Here is a 13,601-nt window from a genome sequence, read left to right as displayed (position 1 = left end):
CACAGACTAAGCTAAGCTTAGTAATATGTCTAGGGCTTGTCTCTTGTTCCTCTTAAATATTGGGGTGAATGCAAATTTTACAATAGCTCATCAACCACTTTTCTGCCTCCTCTACCCTGGGCTTCCACAAAATGGAACTAATTCTCAGGGTCTTTGTACTTCCGTTGGGGCAGACTTAATTTTTCAAAACGTGGGATGATCACCCTAATACCCATCATCATAGTTGGCTAAATAACTACAATTATTCCATTTGTGGGAGAAGAGCAGTCACAGCAGGGACAGGTAACATACACTAAGGGCTTTCTCTATGCCAGACCCTAATGCTTAGGGTTTCATATGTTTAACTTAAAAGTCCAGATGACCCTACTAGGTAGGAACTTATAATATTCCCATTGAACAAAGGAGGAGCCTGAGGCTTGGTGTTAATGACTTGTCTGAGGTCACACCTCCAGCATGTGGAGCCCAAGCCTGTGCAAGGACAAAGCCATGCTTTTCACCAGTGTTGGAACATAAACTGGGATGTTGGAGCAGCCCCATATCCCAGTGGATAGAGATGCGGCCACAGCAGCAACAGCACTCCAAGGAATTAATAAATGACAGAGGCCTTTCATTTTACATAGGAACAGAGGTATACATTGTACAGCTGCTGAGCTATGTACAGAGTGAATTAGCACTTATTCTCCATCCAGTCTTTCTCAGATGGCTGAACAAGTTTGTGTACAACACAAGAAGGAAGTGGAGGCAAGGATCTGACAGAGTGACAGGTGGATTTAATGACTGACTGATGACAATGCTTTCCTTCCTGTAATCTCTTTATGAAGAACACTCTTTTAGAACCAGCTTTTCTGTTACTGCAAAACCAAAACACATGGTGAGAGCATATTTAATCAGTATTTAGTTTCCTTTCAAAGTAGGTTTTGCTAACTTAGGATACAAAAGATCTTGATTTTTAATGATGACCTTGAAAGGAGTAGACTCTCAAGGGATACATCTAATGAAATTAAGCAGAGGCTAATGGGATAGAGTGGAAGTCAGTCTGAAACAAAATGGGTGGACTCACTCATGGCAACAGTTCATAATGTCATTAAATGTAGACAAGAAAAAGGTAAACAAAGAAATAAGAGAATTGTGGCTTAAAAGCACAATAAGAAATATAAAGAAGGCCCTGAAGATTATTCTTTTTTTTTTTTTTTTAAGCAAAAACAAACAGAAGCATCGTCGTACAATAAGGACATGAAAAAACTAATTCAAATCATAAATCTAAGCCAATGGTGGGTATAAACAGCTACACCCACCATCCTGTCGAAGATGACTTCCTTCAAATTTGGAAGGAAGAATTTCCTGGCAAATCACAATACTCCTTATATCTGACATTTCTATTAAATTTTGGATCCTTAAGATAAAAATTTCAGAAAGGAACTTGGTAATTTTGGTTTGGATTTTGCATTTTAAAAAATAGAGGCAACTCAAATAGAGTATTTCGGTTTTAGGCAAGCTTACGAATAGTCATTATGAAGCACACTTTCTCTTTCCCAAAAGGGCAAAAGGGAAGGAGTGAACATTCTTTAAATCACAAAATTTTTCATAATTATTTGCCCAGGACTATATTTTTGGAAATCTGTGTTGGAGACATTGGTAGAGTTTAATATAATGTAGTTGGTTTAGTGGAAAGAGTCCTGGACTAACAATCACATCTGGGTACCAGTTCCAGATGTGCCACTAACCAGTTGTGAGATCTTGGTTAACTCGCATCATTTATTTAGGCCTCAGCTTGTTCATCCATAAAACTACAGACTGCACTAAACCTCTAAAGTCTGTTTTTTAAATTCCTTTTGTTGTTGTTGTTGTTTCACTTTTGGTAAGAGCTAAGGATTTTATTACTTTTTTTTTTTTTTTTTGAGACGGAGTTTCACTCTTGTTGCCCAGGCTGGAGTGCAATGGTGCAATCTCGGCTCACTGCAACCTCCGCCTCCCGGGTTCAAGCAATTCTCCTGTCTCAGCCTCCCGAGTAGCTGGGATTACAGGCATGCACCACCACACCCAGCTAATGTATTTTTAGTAGAGACAGGGTTTCTCCATGTTGGTCAGGCTGGTCTCAAACTCCTGACCTCAGGTGATCTGCCTGCCTCGGCCTCCCAAAGTGTTGGGATTACAGGCATAAGCCACTGAGCCTGGCCTACTCTTTTCTTTTTTTTTTGAGACGGAGTCTTGCTCTGTCGCCCAGGCTGGAGTGCAGTGGTGTGATGTCGGCTCACTGCAAGCTCCACCTCCCAGGTTCACGCCATTCTCCTGCCTCAGCCTCCCGAGTAGCTGGGACTACAGGCGTCCACCACCACGCCCGGCTAATTTTTTGTATTTTTAGTAGAGATGGGGTTTCACCGTGTTAGTAAAGATAGTCGATCTCCTGACCTCGTGATCCACTCACCTCGGCCTCCCAAAGTGCTGGGATTACAGGCGTGAGCCACTGCGCCCGGCCTTTTTTTTCCTTTCCTTTTCTTTTTTTTTTGAGACGGAGTCTCGCTCTGTTGCCCAGGCTGGAGTGCAGTGGTGTGATCTCGCCTCACTGCAAGCTCTGCCTCCCGGGTTCACGCCATTCTCCTGCCTCAGCCTCCTGAGTAGCTGGGACTACAGGCGCCTGCCGCCATGCCAGCTAATTTTTTGTATTTTTAGTAGAGACGGGGATTCACCATGTTAGCCAGGATGGTCTCAATCTCCTGACCTCGTGATCCGCCCACCTCGGCCTCCCAATGTGCTGGGATTACAGGCGTGAGCCACCGCGCCTGGCCTACTTTTTTTTTTTTTTTTTTTTGAGATGGAGTCTCGCTCTGTCACCAGGCTGGAGTGCAGTGCTGCGATCTTGGTTCACTCCAACCTCCTCCTCCAGAGTTCAAGTGCTTCTCCTGCTTCAGCCTCCCAAGTAGCTGGGACTACAGGCACCCGCCACCACATCTGGCTAATTTTTGTATTGTTTTAGTTAGAGATGGGGTTTCACCACATTGGCCAGGCTGGTCTCAAACCCCTGATCTTATGATCCGCCCGCCTCAGCCTCCCAAAGTGCTGGGATTACAGGCGTGAGCCACTGTGCCCGGAAGGATTTTATTACCTCTTAGCAATTTCATAGAGACATAGTAAAGATAATAGCTGCCATTTAATAAGTTACTACTATGTGCCAACCACTATGTAAACACTTAATACAGATAACTTTAGCCCCTCCTTGTAGTTGTGATCATCATCCCATTTTGTTTCACCAATTTTCATCATTATAAACTATTTTCAGCATCTTAAAAAATTATCCCCAATTTAGAGAAACTCAAGGCTCATAGAGGGTGAGTTTTCTTTAAGATCACAGTTTCCAATCATTTTGTAATTTCAAAAATTATATACTGAATTTAAATTATAAATTTATGAATTTTAAATTATCTGCCTTTTGTTAAGTTCATTATAGATACAATAACTATGGGCACACAATTGAAACACGTATCAAAAATGACAGATGAGGTCAGAAACAGTTCCATTATGAAGCATGGCTCACATCTATCATACTTCAGAAGGCACCGGGCATGGGGCCCCGGCACACAGCAGGTGCTTGGTAAATGTGCCCAGTAAGTGCTGGAGGGAGGATGTATAGGTTGTACTGAAGGATGGGAAGATGCTCCAGTTTTAGGCCATTATGTCATTATCACAGTGGCGGCTTTGGGATTCTCACAAAATGTCACTATGGTAACCAGAGACCGGGCAGCTGTTTCTGGGCAGTCCGAGGAAATGCCCTTTGAAGACATTGTCTCTGTGCCTATGGCTCCCTCTGAAGCCCAGGAGACAACCTGTTACTAGTGTTTAGCTCCTCTGTCATTCATTCAGGGTCTGGAATAATCTAAAGGGGACTCCTGATGGAAGGGACCACACCGTCCTTGAGTCTACACCTGCTCTGAAGTTGCACCCTCTCTGGGCGACGGTGGCTGATCTGTGGTGACAGAGAACAGACTAACTCCCCGGGCAGGCTGATCTATCTGGCTGTCAGAATGTGTGATTTTATATTGAGCTGAAATCTGTCTCCTTGTCAAAATCTTTTTGTTTCTATATCCATCAAAAATGAGTTATCTAAGGTTCTTATGGTTTGTTTTGGAAATCAGTACTTTTTGAATCAGAAATCTTTTTTTTTTTTTTTTTTTTTAAGACTTCGAGAGAGAGAATGTCCCTGAGACAGTGGTTCTAAATAATGTGTCCTTGTTGATTTAAAGTAAAATGTTGGAGCGATAATAAGTATTGGCTCAAAAAGAGATTCTTTTCACAGGTTATTTGATATCCACAGTCCCATCATATATTTTGGGAAGAGAACCTATGGCCCACCCTCCAGCATGCTTGGCTCAGAGTATATTACTTCTGCTTGCCCTGAAAACAAGGGTTTAATTTCATAAGGAAATAAAACTTCGCTAAACTCTCTGCAGACCATACATTTATGGTCCAAAGGGAGTTGGTTGGTGGTCACTCATCTTAGAAGTACTACAAGTTATATGAAAAAGACATTTGTAGGAGCAGCTACTCACTAACCATCCACTAGCAAGACGCCAGCATCAGTGGAAACCAGCAAGGCCTGGCCCCAGGGATCTGCACACACGGCTTCGTGAGGGAAATTACTGCAGAAACACTGGGGCTCCCACGGCTGTGAGGCAATACAAGCATCGGAAGATAAGTGCACCAGAAAAAATACACTGCAGCCCACCAAACGGAAACGTACAGTACCACACCTGAAACAGTAACACAGATACCCCCGTGGGAGCGGAGTCACGCCAAACCCTGGGGTCTGGACTCAGTTACCTTTCTTAGGAAGAAAAGTCTTCTTTCAAATACGTATGCAATAGGAAAAGAGTGAATTCACAGGTTTCTGGCACCATAACCTGTCTCCAATATTATAATGTTTCTCAGGGGCAACTGATGCATTCGTAACGGTTTCTAAGCAAGCATTTTGCTTTAACACCTGGGAGCTGGGCCAAATGGTGCCTCTGTTTTAGAGAATTCATACTAGTTTAATCATTAAAGGAAGTCCCACATTATTCTATAAGAAAGTCAGATTCCTGTGTTGCTGATTCAGCAGATTAGTAAAACATAAATGATGCTTTAAAAGGTTGATATTGTTTTCACGTGAAAATGCTTATTGACCCACATAAGATACAAAATCTTAAAGAAAAAATAACAGTTTGTAGAGTGCAAGTGCTGTGAACAGAGCTACTCAGGTTTCCGCATGACATATCTATACCGAGTGAACTCTTCTTAGTTCATTTCCATCTCAGCCATAAAGGGGGAGCCTTAGAGCCACATGTGGATGTGTGGAGTAGGAGGCATTGTGTACCGTGATCTTAATCACACCAGAATTGTGGACATTTTCAACAGAATTCTTAACTTCCCTCCAAAGCATTGGATGAGCCTCAAAGAGTTTGTAGAGATTCCCAGGCCCAAGTTGAAGTCTTACATCTTCATTTTTACTCTCAATCAGGCATCAGGGCCCGATGTGTCCCACCTGGTGCTGTAGTAGACCCTGTGTGTGCACATGTAGGTGTGTTCTTAAGTACCCAGGCAAACATGCACTCGCATACTCAAGGTAAAGCGAAGGGCAATGGGGACCACCTTTGAAAATAGCATTAGGGCTGGGGGTAAATACTGTGTGTTACTGCTGTCTTAGAAAAGGAAAGGATGCTCTCCCTTTAGGAAATGCATGGCCTTAAAAAGAATATTCTAATTGCTAAGATGAGACTTGTAATGTTCTAAAAAGATCCCCTAAAGAATGTGAAAACATTTTGTAAATGGAAAAAAGGCTAAACAAGTGCAGGTCATTGATTGAAATGGCATTTCCCCAAGAAAATTTCTGGCAATTCTGAATTTGTAACTTCACCAAGAGAACATAAAAAAAGCAAAGTTAATATAAATGTCAATAGGGAGAAAACACAGACATCAGCATTAGGTAACACCAAGACAGAACAACCAGTTCTTAGTAACAAAATGTTTTCTGCCCAGAGGACACAAGTTTGGAACACTAAGGCAGAAAGAAGTTCTTCCCCTATAAGATCCAAGGGCCCTACAGGATCCACAGAGGTGTCAAGGAGATCTGTGAAACCCCCCAAATTATACTCAAATGCTGCATATATGTGCCATTTTAACCCTTTTTTTTTTTTTTTTTTTTTTTTGAGACAAGGTCTTGCTCTGTCACCCAGGCTGGAGTGCAGTGGTGTGAACATGGCTCACTGCAGCCTTGACCTCCTGGGCTCAAGTGATCCTCCCGCCTCAGCCTCCTGAGTAGTTGGGACCATAGGCGTGAGCCACCATGCCCGGCTAATTTTTTTTGGAGACAAGGTCTCACCATGTTGCCCAGGGTGGTCTTCAATTCTGGGCTCAAGTAGTCCTCCTGCCTCAGCCTCCCAAAGTGCTGGGATTATAGGCATGAACCACTGCACCTGGCCCCATTTTAATGGGCGGGTGCATGCAGGGTGTCTACTGCTTTTCACAGGTGCCAGTGACCATGTGAGGTCTGAGTAACTGTTGAATACTGGGGTGTGCAGTGTCAGCAGCAAACTCAGATCTGGCCCCACAGTTGCTCTGGTCTGAGGACAGACAGTGTTTGCCATTGCCCTGGACTCCCTTCCATGGGGGAGCCTTCATGTGGATTCCACCGGGTGAGAATGTGGTCTCCAGGCCTTCATGTCTAAGTGCAGACTCTTCCTGGGCTCTCTCTAAGAGCATGACCACAGCTCATGAAATGATGAGTGCTGAAGAGGTGGGCAAAGCCGGGTTCTTTGGGCACAGAACACTCTTGGGAGCAGCAGGGGACTCTGGTCTCTGCAAAGCCAACTGCACAGCAGCCCATGGGGCCCTATGGAGCTGAGTTTCTCCGAGGGTGGTCTGTGGCCTGCGGGTGGGTTATAAGTACTGACCTCAACAATGGACGCTCACTCTCTGTTATTACCTGGTGAACAAGTTATGGTTCCACAGACTTCTGTTTTTAATATAAGCCTAAGAACTTATTGTTATTAAATCTTACTGGAATCTCATATCTATAATGTGCTTGGAAACAGTACATTCCTACTGTGCACAGGAATAAGCAGACACTGGAACTGCTGCAGCCTTTGGGAAGGATGCTTTGCCAGTAGTCTTGTCTGAAGTTGGTTGTGGTTTTTAGGGTTAATTATATTTTGAGCTCATCATTTTCCTGAAACCAGACCTCAAAGCACGTAGGATCACATCATCTATATCTTTATCAGTAAGGTAAATGTATTCATAATTATTTTGCTTTTATAATGGGTGATGTGCTATAAATCTGTCCCATTTAACTTTTATGTATTCTGAATGGAGGTACTGTTCTACAATACAAAATCATATTCATAATATAATTTGTGTATTTTTTTCTGTTCTATTCTTGATGATCACTTAGTTTTTACCCCCATGGAAAGTGGAACAGCATGTAGATAAATAGCCAAAGAATTTTTTGGCTGGCTGAGTGAACTGTAGATTAAGCAGTGGTTTTTCAGCTGTGGTCTGCTAACCAACAGCATCAAGATCACCTAGGAAGCCATTGGAGATGCAAACTTTTGGGTCCCACCCCAGACCTGCTCAACCAGAAACTCTGGGGGTGAATTCAATACACACTAAAGCTTGAGCAACACTGCCCAAGAGCCTTGCTGTTTAAAGCATGTCTGTGGTCAGCAGCACAGGAACCACGTGCAAGTTTGTTGGAAACATAGACTCTTAGCCCCACCCAGACCTACTGGATCAGAACATGCATTTGGTCAAGGTATCCAGGTGATATGTATGCACATAAAGCCTGAGAGGCCCTGTGGGGCCTGGCCTGCCTGACCAGGTTGGTCCTCCAGCAGCTCTGCTCCATTGAAGCAGGGGAAGGCATGCACATACCATGGCAACACAGAGGCTCTCACTAAATGGCCACTCAATTTTGTCTAGGGCTTTCCCTGAGGACTCTGCAATAGACATGCTCTTCTTCCTTCTGCTCCCAAACCTTTTTCCAAGAATCTCAATCATTTCATTAATGAAAATGGGAATTCAAAGTTCAAATTGAAAGTATCATGAACTCACCTCTTTTTTACAGATCCCTGAAGCTGCCAAGCTTGATGGAGCATCCCCTCTTACAATGGATTTCAGTTTTAGTGCCTTACAGAACAGAGATCTCTATTAAAGCATACCAGGCGGCAAAAGTACAGCAGGATAAACAATTGTGATTTGACAAAAATTTAATAAAACAGGAGTAATTGCAGGCTAACATTTCAGGTTCCTCTACTGACTTGTTAAGAATTGAAGTTAGCTGGACATAGTGAAGCCTTAATGACAGTGTCCCAACCCAAATTATCCAAATGCATTCTGTCATTTCAATTAATCAATATATCATTACTGTGATTTATAAACCAGGAGCATCAAAAAAATACAGATTCTCAGGTCCCGCCTCAAACTTGATGAATCAGAATCTCTGGAAATAAAGTCTGGGTATCTTTAAACAAGAACCAATGTTTGAGAACCTTGTAATAATGCACCTGTTTTGGGAAAAAGCTATCTTTGCCTCTAAGCTTCCCTTGATTACATGGCTTTCCTCTCTCCACCTGCCTTGCCCAACTTTCTACTTTTGGGCCAGAACTTTATTTGCAGCTGAGGGCACTCCTCCTTCTCCATGCTGTGATGTGCGATCGAGGCAGACAGCTGTGTCGCCTCCCAGAACTCAGAAATACCAGTGTCACATGCAAGCAGGGCAAAAAGAGAGTGATTTTCTCCAATGTCTGGAATAAGGGGATGACTGGGCACCACCTAACTTGGTGGTGACTTGGATTGTTTCCAAGTCATAGGATTGCAATTCAAGTCTTCTGTCAGTGCCACTGCTACTCTGTGCTTCCTCCTGCCAGTCATGGGTTCCAGAGGCATTTCCCAAATTGGTTCCTCATTCTTCAGAAAATCCCTAGGAGGCAGGCAAGTGGTCTGTGCTCTGTGGAAGAGAGGGGGCCAGAGCTGGGCCCCGTGGCTACTTGCCTCGAGGCAGCAGCATTCCTACCTCTGCAGAGTGCTGCTCTCTCAGTGATGCCTGCAGAGAACTGCACCTACTCGGTTCTCAAAAATCTCACTCGTGGTTGCCACAACAATCCTAAGAGAAATTACAGAGCTCCTACAGCAGCAGGCAAACAAAGTCTTTGCACGTGGGCCATCTGGTTAGGATGGAACTCAAAACTACATGTCTCGCAGAAAAGGTTTCAGAAGAAAACCCACCTGCCCTATTCTAACGAACTCTGCCTGGCGGGCCTCCTCTTTCTTCCGTGCTGACTTGGGCGACTCTGGTAAGACATCACTAAAAGATCGTCTATTAAGCATGTTCTAAAAAAGAAAAAAAAGTTATGAATTCCACAAACATTGTTAAGTCTCATCTTCTGGCTTCTCATAGTGCACAAAACTATTTATCCAAATGGTCCTATTTCTACCTTCTGTTTCATTCACTCAATAAGCATTGATGGAGCACCTGCTGTGTACCAGGTCCATGGTAGATGCTAGATTCAGAGTCACTAGGTGGAAAGCCAACGTTGCGTGGGGGCTGAGGACATGGCTTTGAAATCAGCAGACCTGCAGCTCTATCACTTACTAACTTACTAATAGTGTGATCTGGGCCACCACATTGCACAGCTCTGGGATGCCAATCTTACACAGCAGCACCCCCTGGAACACAACCAACTGAATTCTATGAGAATGGTGCCTGCAGAGCTGTGCAAATCTGTGGCCCTGTGAGTCGCCTTGAGCAAATCAGTTAATTTCTGAATCTCAGTGTCTTTGTGTGGTTAATACCTGCCTCCTAGGTGCGTTATGAGGTTTAAATGAGGTAATGCATGTAAGGTACCTCACACAGTGCCTAGTGCATACTTAGTAATGTTAGTTCTCTTTAAAACTGTAGTCACTGAATGGGGTAAGCTCATTCAATCAGCAGGTACTGACTGAGCACCTAGTCCTCTGCCAGATTTTGGGAATGTGATAGACATGGTCTCTCGTGGAGCACAGGGTCTACTGGGAACACAGATTGAGTAATGACATGTTTAGCACATGTGATCACTGCTACGAAGGGGAACTGTGGCAAGTATATGAAAACATTTAACAGGGGACCTGGCTTCAACTGGGGGGCTAGGGAAGCCTGGCTCAGGCAGTGATGCTTCAGCTGGGATATCATTACTCATGTTGAAGGACATCATTACTCATCTTGGTACCCTCTCTGTATCTTCCCTGACCTTAGGGAATTGACAGATTACCCATTAAGGTTTGCTCTTTAGGGTCCTGGGGTTAGCCTGGCCCAATCTCTGTGAGTAGTTGGGGTACACTGACCAGGCAGAAGTTAGGAAGTGCCTATGAAATGGTGCTGGTCGGCCGGGCACAGTGACTCATGCCAGTAATCCCAGCACTTTGGGAGGCTGAGGCGGGTGGATCACCTGAAGTCGGGAGTTTGAGACCAGCCTGACCACCATAGAGAGACCCTGTCTCTACTAAAAATACAAAAGATTAGTCCGGTGCAGTGGTGCATGCCTGTAACCCCAGCTACTTGGGAGGCTAAGGTAGGAGAATTGCTTGAACCTGGGAGGCTGAGGTTGTGGCGAGCCGAGATCACACCATTGCCCTCCAGCCTGGGCAACAGGAGAGAAGCTCTGTCTCAAAAAAAAAGAGCACATGTGCACCTGAAGTGATAGGAAGGTGTTGGGTCTCATCAGTGTGGCTATGCCTCAGGCCTATGAAGTGTCTGGGTCTTCAGTAAATGGGAATGCTTGTTTCAGTGACTGAATATGGGGCTGGCCAATAAAACTCCAAAAAAAAAGCACCCTATCTCTTTCTACAATCCCACTTTTGCCTACCCATCAGCTCACGGGACTGGCAATGCTGAGTAGTATTACTAAGAACAGCCACCCCAAATAAAGCCGTCTTCAATGTTCCAGAGATTGCTGATTGATACCCAACCTCCCTGTCCCTGGTTTGCACCTTGATTTCCACAGGCCCTGGCTTTCTGGAAATCACATTCCTGTATATGGAAACCCAGTGTCCTTCCTTCTTGTGTAACAATGAGAGACTGCCAGTCCATGGTGGCCACAGCACAGTCCTGGTAGCAAGGATCAAGGCGCCTCCTATGTTTTCTCACCAGGGCCTCATCGCTGAGTTGAAGACTGGTGTTCTCAACTCAGACCCCATAAGAAGGAAAGAAGACCATGGACCCAGAATTACCTTATGCAAATCTGGCATCAAATCCTGGTGTAAAGATCTAATCAACATATCCAGGGTACGCCGACGCTTCTGGGCAAATGTTGGGGTTTCCAAAGTGGCTTTTTCACCATTAATTACTAAAATAAATCAAGTTAAAAAGGGAATTACAAGATATCTCTTGCCACACACACAAAATTGAAACTATGCATGTCTGTTCTTTTCTTTAGTTCTGTGACTGGGAATTTTTTTGTTTGAGGTTTTTTTTTTTTCTGCTTAGTACTTTGGAACAATCCATTTTAAAGCCTCATTTCGGCTGAATAAGGGAAAAGGTCAAGATTTTTGTTGAAATGCCATTTCCTGTAATCTTGGAGTTTTCAACCATGCTGCTAAATCCACTTTGGAATTCCAAGACCCTCTGATCCCTGGCTGCCACCTGTCTTCTCAGTGCACCAACCCCTCCTGGTCCTTCCTGGCCCCACACTCCATCTCATCAACACACCCTCCCCATCACCTTGAATCTGCAATTCTTCTGCTATTTCTACTTTCAAATCGTCAATGTCAAATCAACCTAGCCCTTTGTTTCATTTCACCCCAAGTCTTTGATGACGCTGATGAAAGTCCCTCTGTTGACTGGCTCCACTTACATGCTGGGTCCCTAGCGCTGCTGAGTGATCTCTAATTGGTGGTTACAGGTCTTTAGTGGCTCCTTCCCTGCCACAGGCCCCCTACAGTGAATGCTCTCTTCCTGAGCCCCATGCTGCCAACACCCTTTCAGCTTCCAGTAGCTACACCCACTCTGTTGCTGACTGTTTCAGATCTGTTTCTTGCTCTCTGCATGATCCCCTGGACTTGAACACATGAGACTCGCACAATTTCACATACAATTTCAGCTTTCTGGCTTGATTCGAAAACTCAGAGTATCTGGCAACACTGGCCATGCCACATGCTCTGAAAGGACTCAGTTGGATGCAGTGAGTACACACTCTCAAGTGTGTCACAGCTTCCAGCGCTCCTGACTATCCTCTGCTCAGTCCGCCTCCCTTGCTCATGCTCCCTGCCTGGCTCTCCAGCCATCTGAGTTGGGGACCTTGTTCCAGCATTTGAAATAATCAGTATAAACTCTGGAAAAGGACAGACAAAATCATCATCTGTTGCACATGGTTTGCAGTGTCTGCTGCCTCTAATGTGTCGAGGGAGACATCACCACGGACCCTGGTATAGGTTGGAGTATGGGAGGTAACAATGCTGGTGGTCCAGCTGGAAAGAGAGGGAGCCCAGCTGGAAAGCAGAGGGAGCCTCAGTAAAGGTGTCTTTCATGTCTCTGTTCTCCAGGAGAAAATTGTGGAATCATGCCAAGGTCTCTGTAAGGGAAGGGAGGGGTTTCCCATGGAAGAGAGGCTATCAAACAGCCTGGCCAGGACTTGGATGTTTCTGTGACTAGAACTGACGCTTATGCTTGGCACTGTCTGTTTCTGTGCAGAAGAAGTCATGTTCGGGACTGTGAAGGAGTGACTGGGGAGACAGGAAGACAGAGGACAGACAACATGTGCCCGTCCCTTGCCCTGGCCTGAGGGACTGGTGTGGGCCAGTACTGGAGTAGGATTGAGACTGGAGGTTGGGGAATACTTGTCCATGGAGGACTCAGTGAGGCTTTGGACTCAGTCAATGCTTCCTTGAGGCCAGGTGACCAGGATGGACAGAGAGAAGAGAGGGGCACTCCAGATGTCTCAGAGCTGCATGACAACAGTGACAGACTTAGGCAAAGACTGTAGTGGGGAGGAGTTGGGGGTGGCAACAGGAGGCAGCCAGCAAAGCAGCTGCAATACCCAGCATACCTGGCAGGAGGCTGGAAAGCAGTGTCTTCATAGAGGGCACAGACTGAGCCGCGCTGCCAGGACGTGGGGCTGGCAAACTGCAGCGGATGAACCCAAGTAACTTGTTTCTGATCATCAATGACACAGTCCCACCATGGGACTACCAGAAATAATTCCCAGGGGTGCCCTGAGGAGGGATGTGCAGAGCTCTTGTGCTTTAGGAGATGGGGCCTCAGAGTTGGGTATTTGGGTATCACCAGTAGAGTGAAAATATGTGCTCACCAGCAAGTGATGCCTGGCAGTCTGGGTCTACACACATTATGTTCTCATTCTGTCTCTCTCCCACACATGTGCATGGGTGCACATATACACTCACACAAGTGTGCACACACATTCCCCAACAACTCTCCCTATCCCTAAGCATATACCCACAACCACTCTTTCTCCCACCTACATCCCACTCTCTGACAGATACAGATACATATACAAGCAGAGATTCAGCAATGGCTGTACCAGAACACAGGGCAGAAAGGTGAATTTGAGGCCTGAGGGTCCTTAGTGGATGAGCGTAGAGAA

General features: G+C 45.0%; 1 protein-coding gene across 7 annotated transcripts in view; it reads right to left on the bottom strand.

Annotated features, from left to right (window-relative positions):
• GARNL3 (GTPase activating Rap/RanGAP domain like 3) overlaps positions 1-13,601 on the bottom strand; it is a 173,017-nt gene that overhangs the window by 41,562 nt on the left and 117,854 nt on the right. For all 7 annotated transcript variants that reach the window (XM_017949985.1, XM_017949984.1, XM_017949986.2 and 4 more), the window contains 4 exons: positions 11,233-11,348; positions 9,253-9,357; positions 8,080-8,154; positions 4,549-4,660 (listed from right to left, as the gene is read on the bottom strand). In XM_017949985.1, the coding sequence (XP_017805474.1) occupies positions 4,549-4,660; positions 8,080-8,154; positions 9,253-9,357; positions 11,233-11,348 (408 nt within the window). The remainder of the gene's footprint in view (positions 1-4,548; positions 4,661-8,079; positions 8,155-9,252; positions 9,358-11,232; positions 11,349-13,601) is intronic.

Source organism: Papio anubis, chromosome 13 (genome assembly GCF_008728515.1).
Source record: "Papio anubis isolate 15944 chromosome 13, Panubis1.0, whole genome shotgun sequence".
Lineage (NCBI taxonomy): Eukaryota > Metazoa > Chordata > Mammalia > Primates > Cercopithecidae > Papio > Papio anubis.
Note: the sequence above shows the minus strand (reverse complement) of the source record. Positions and strands in the feature narration are given on the sequence as shown.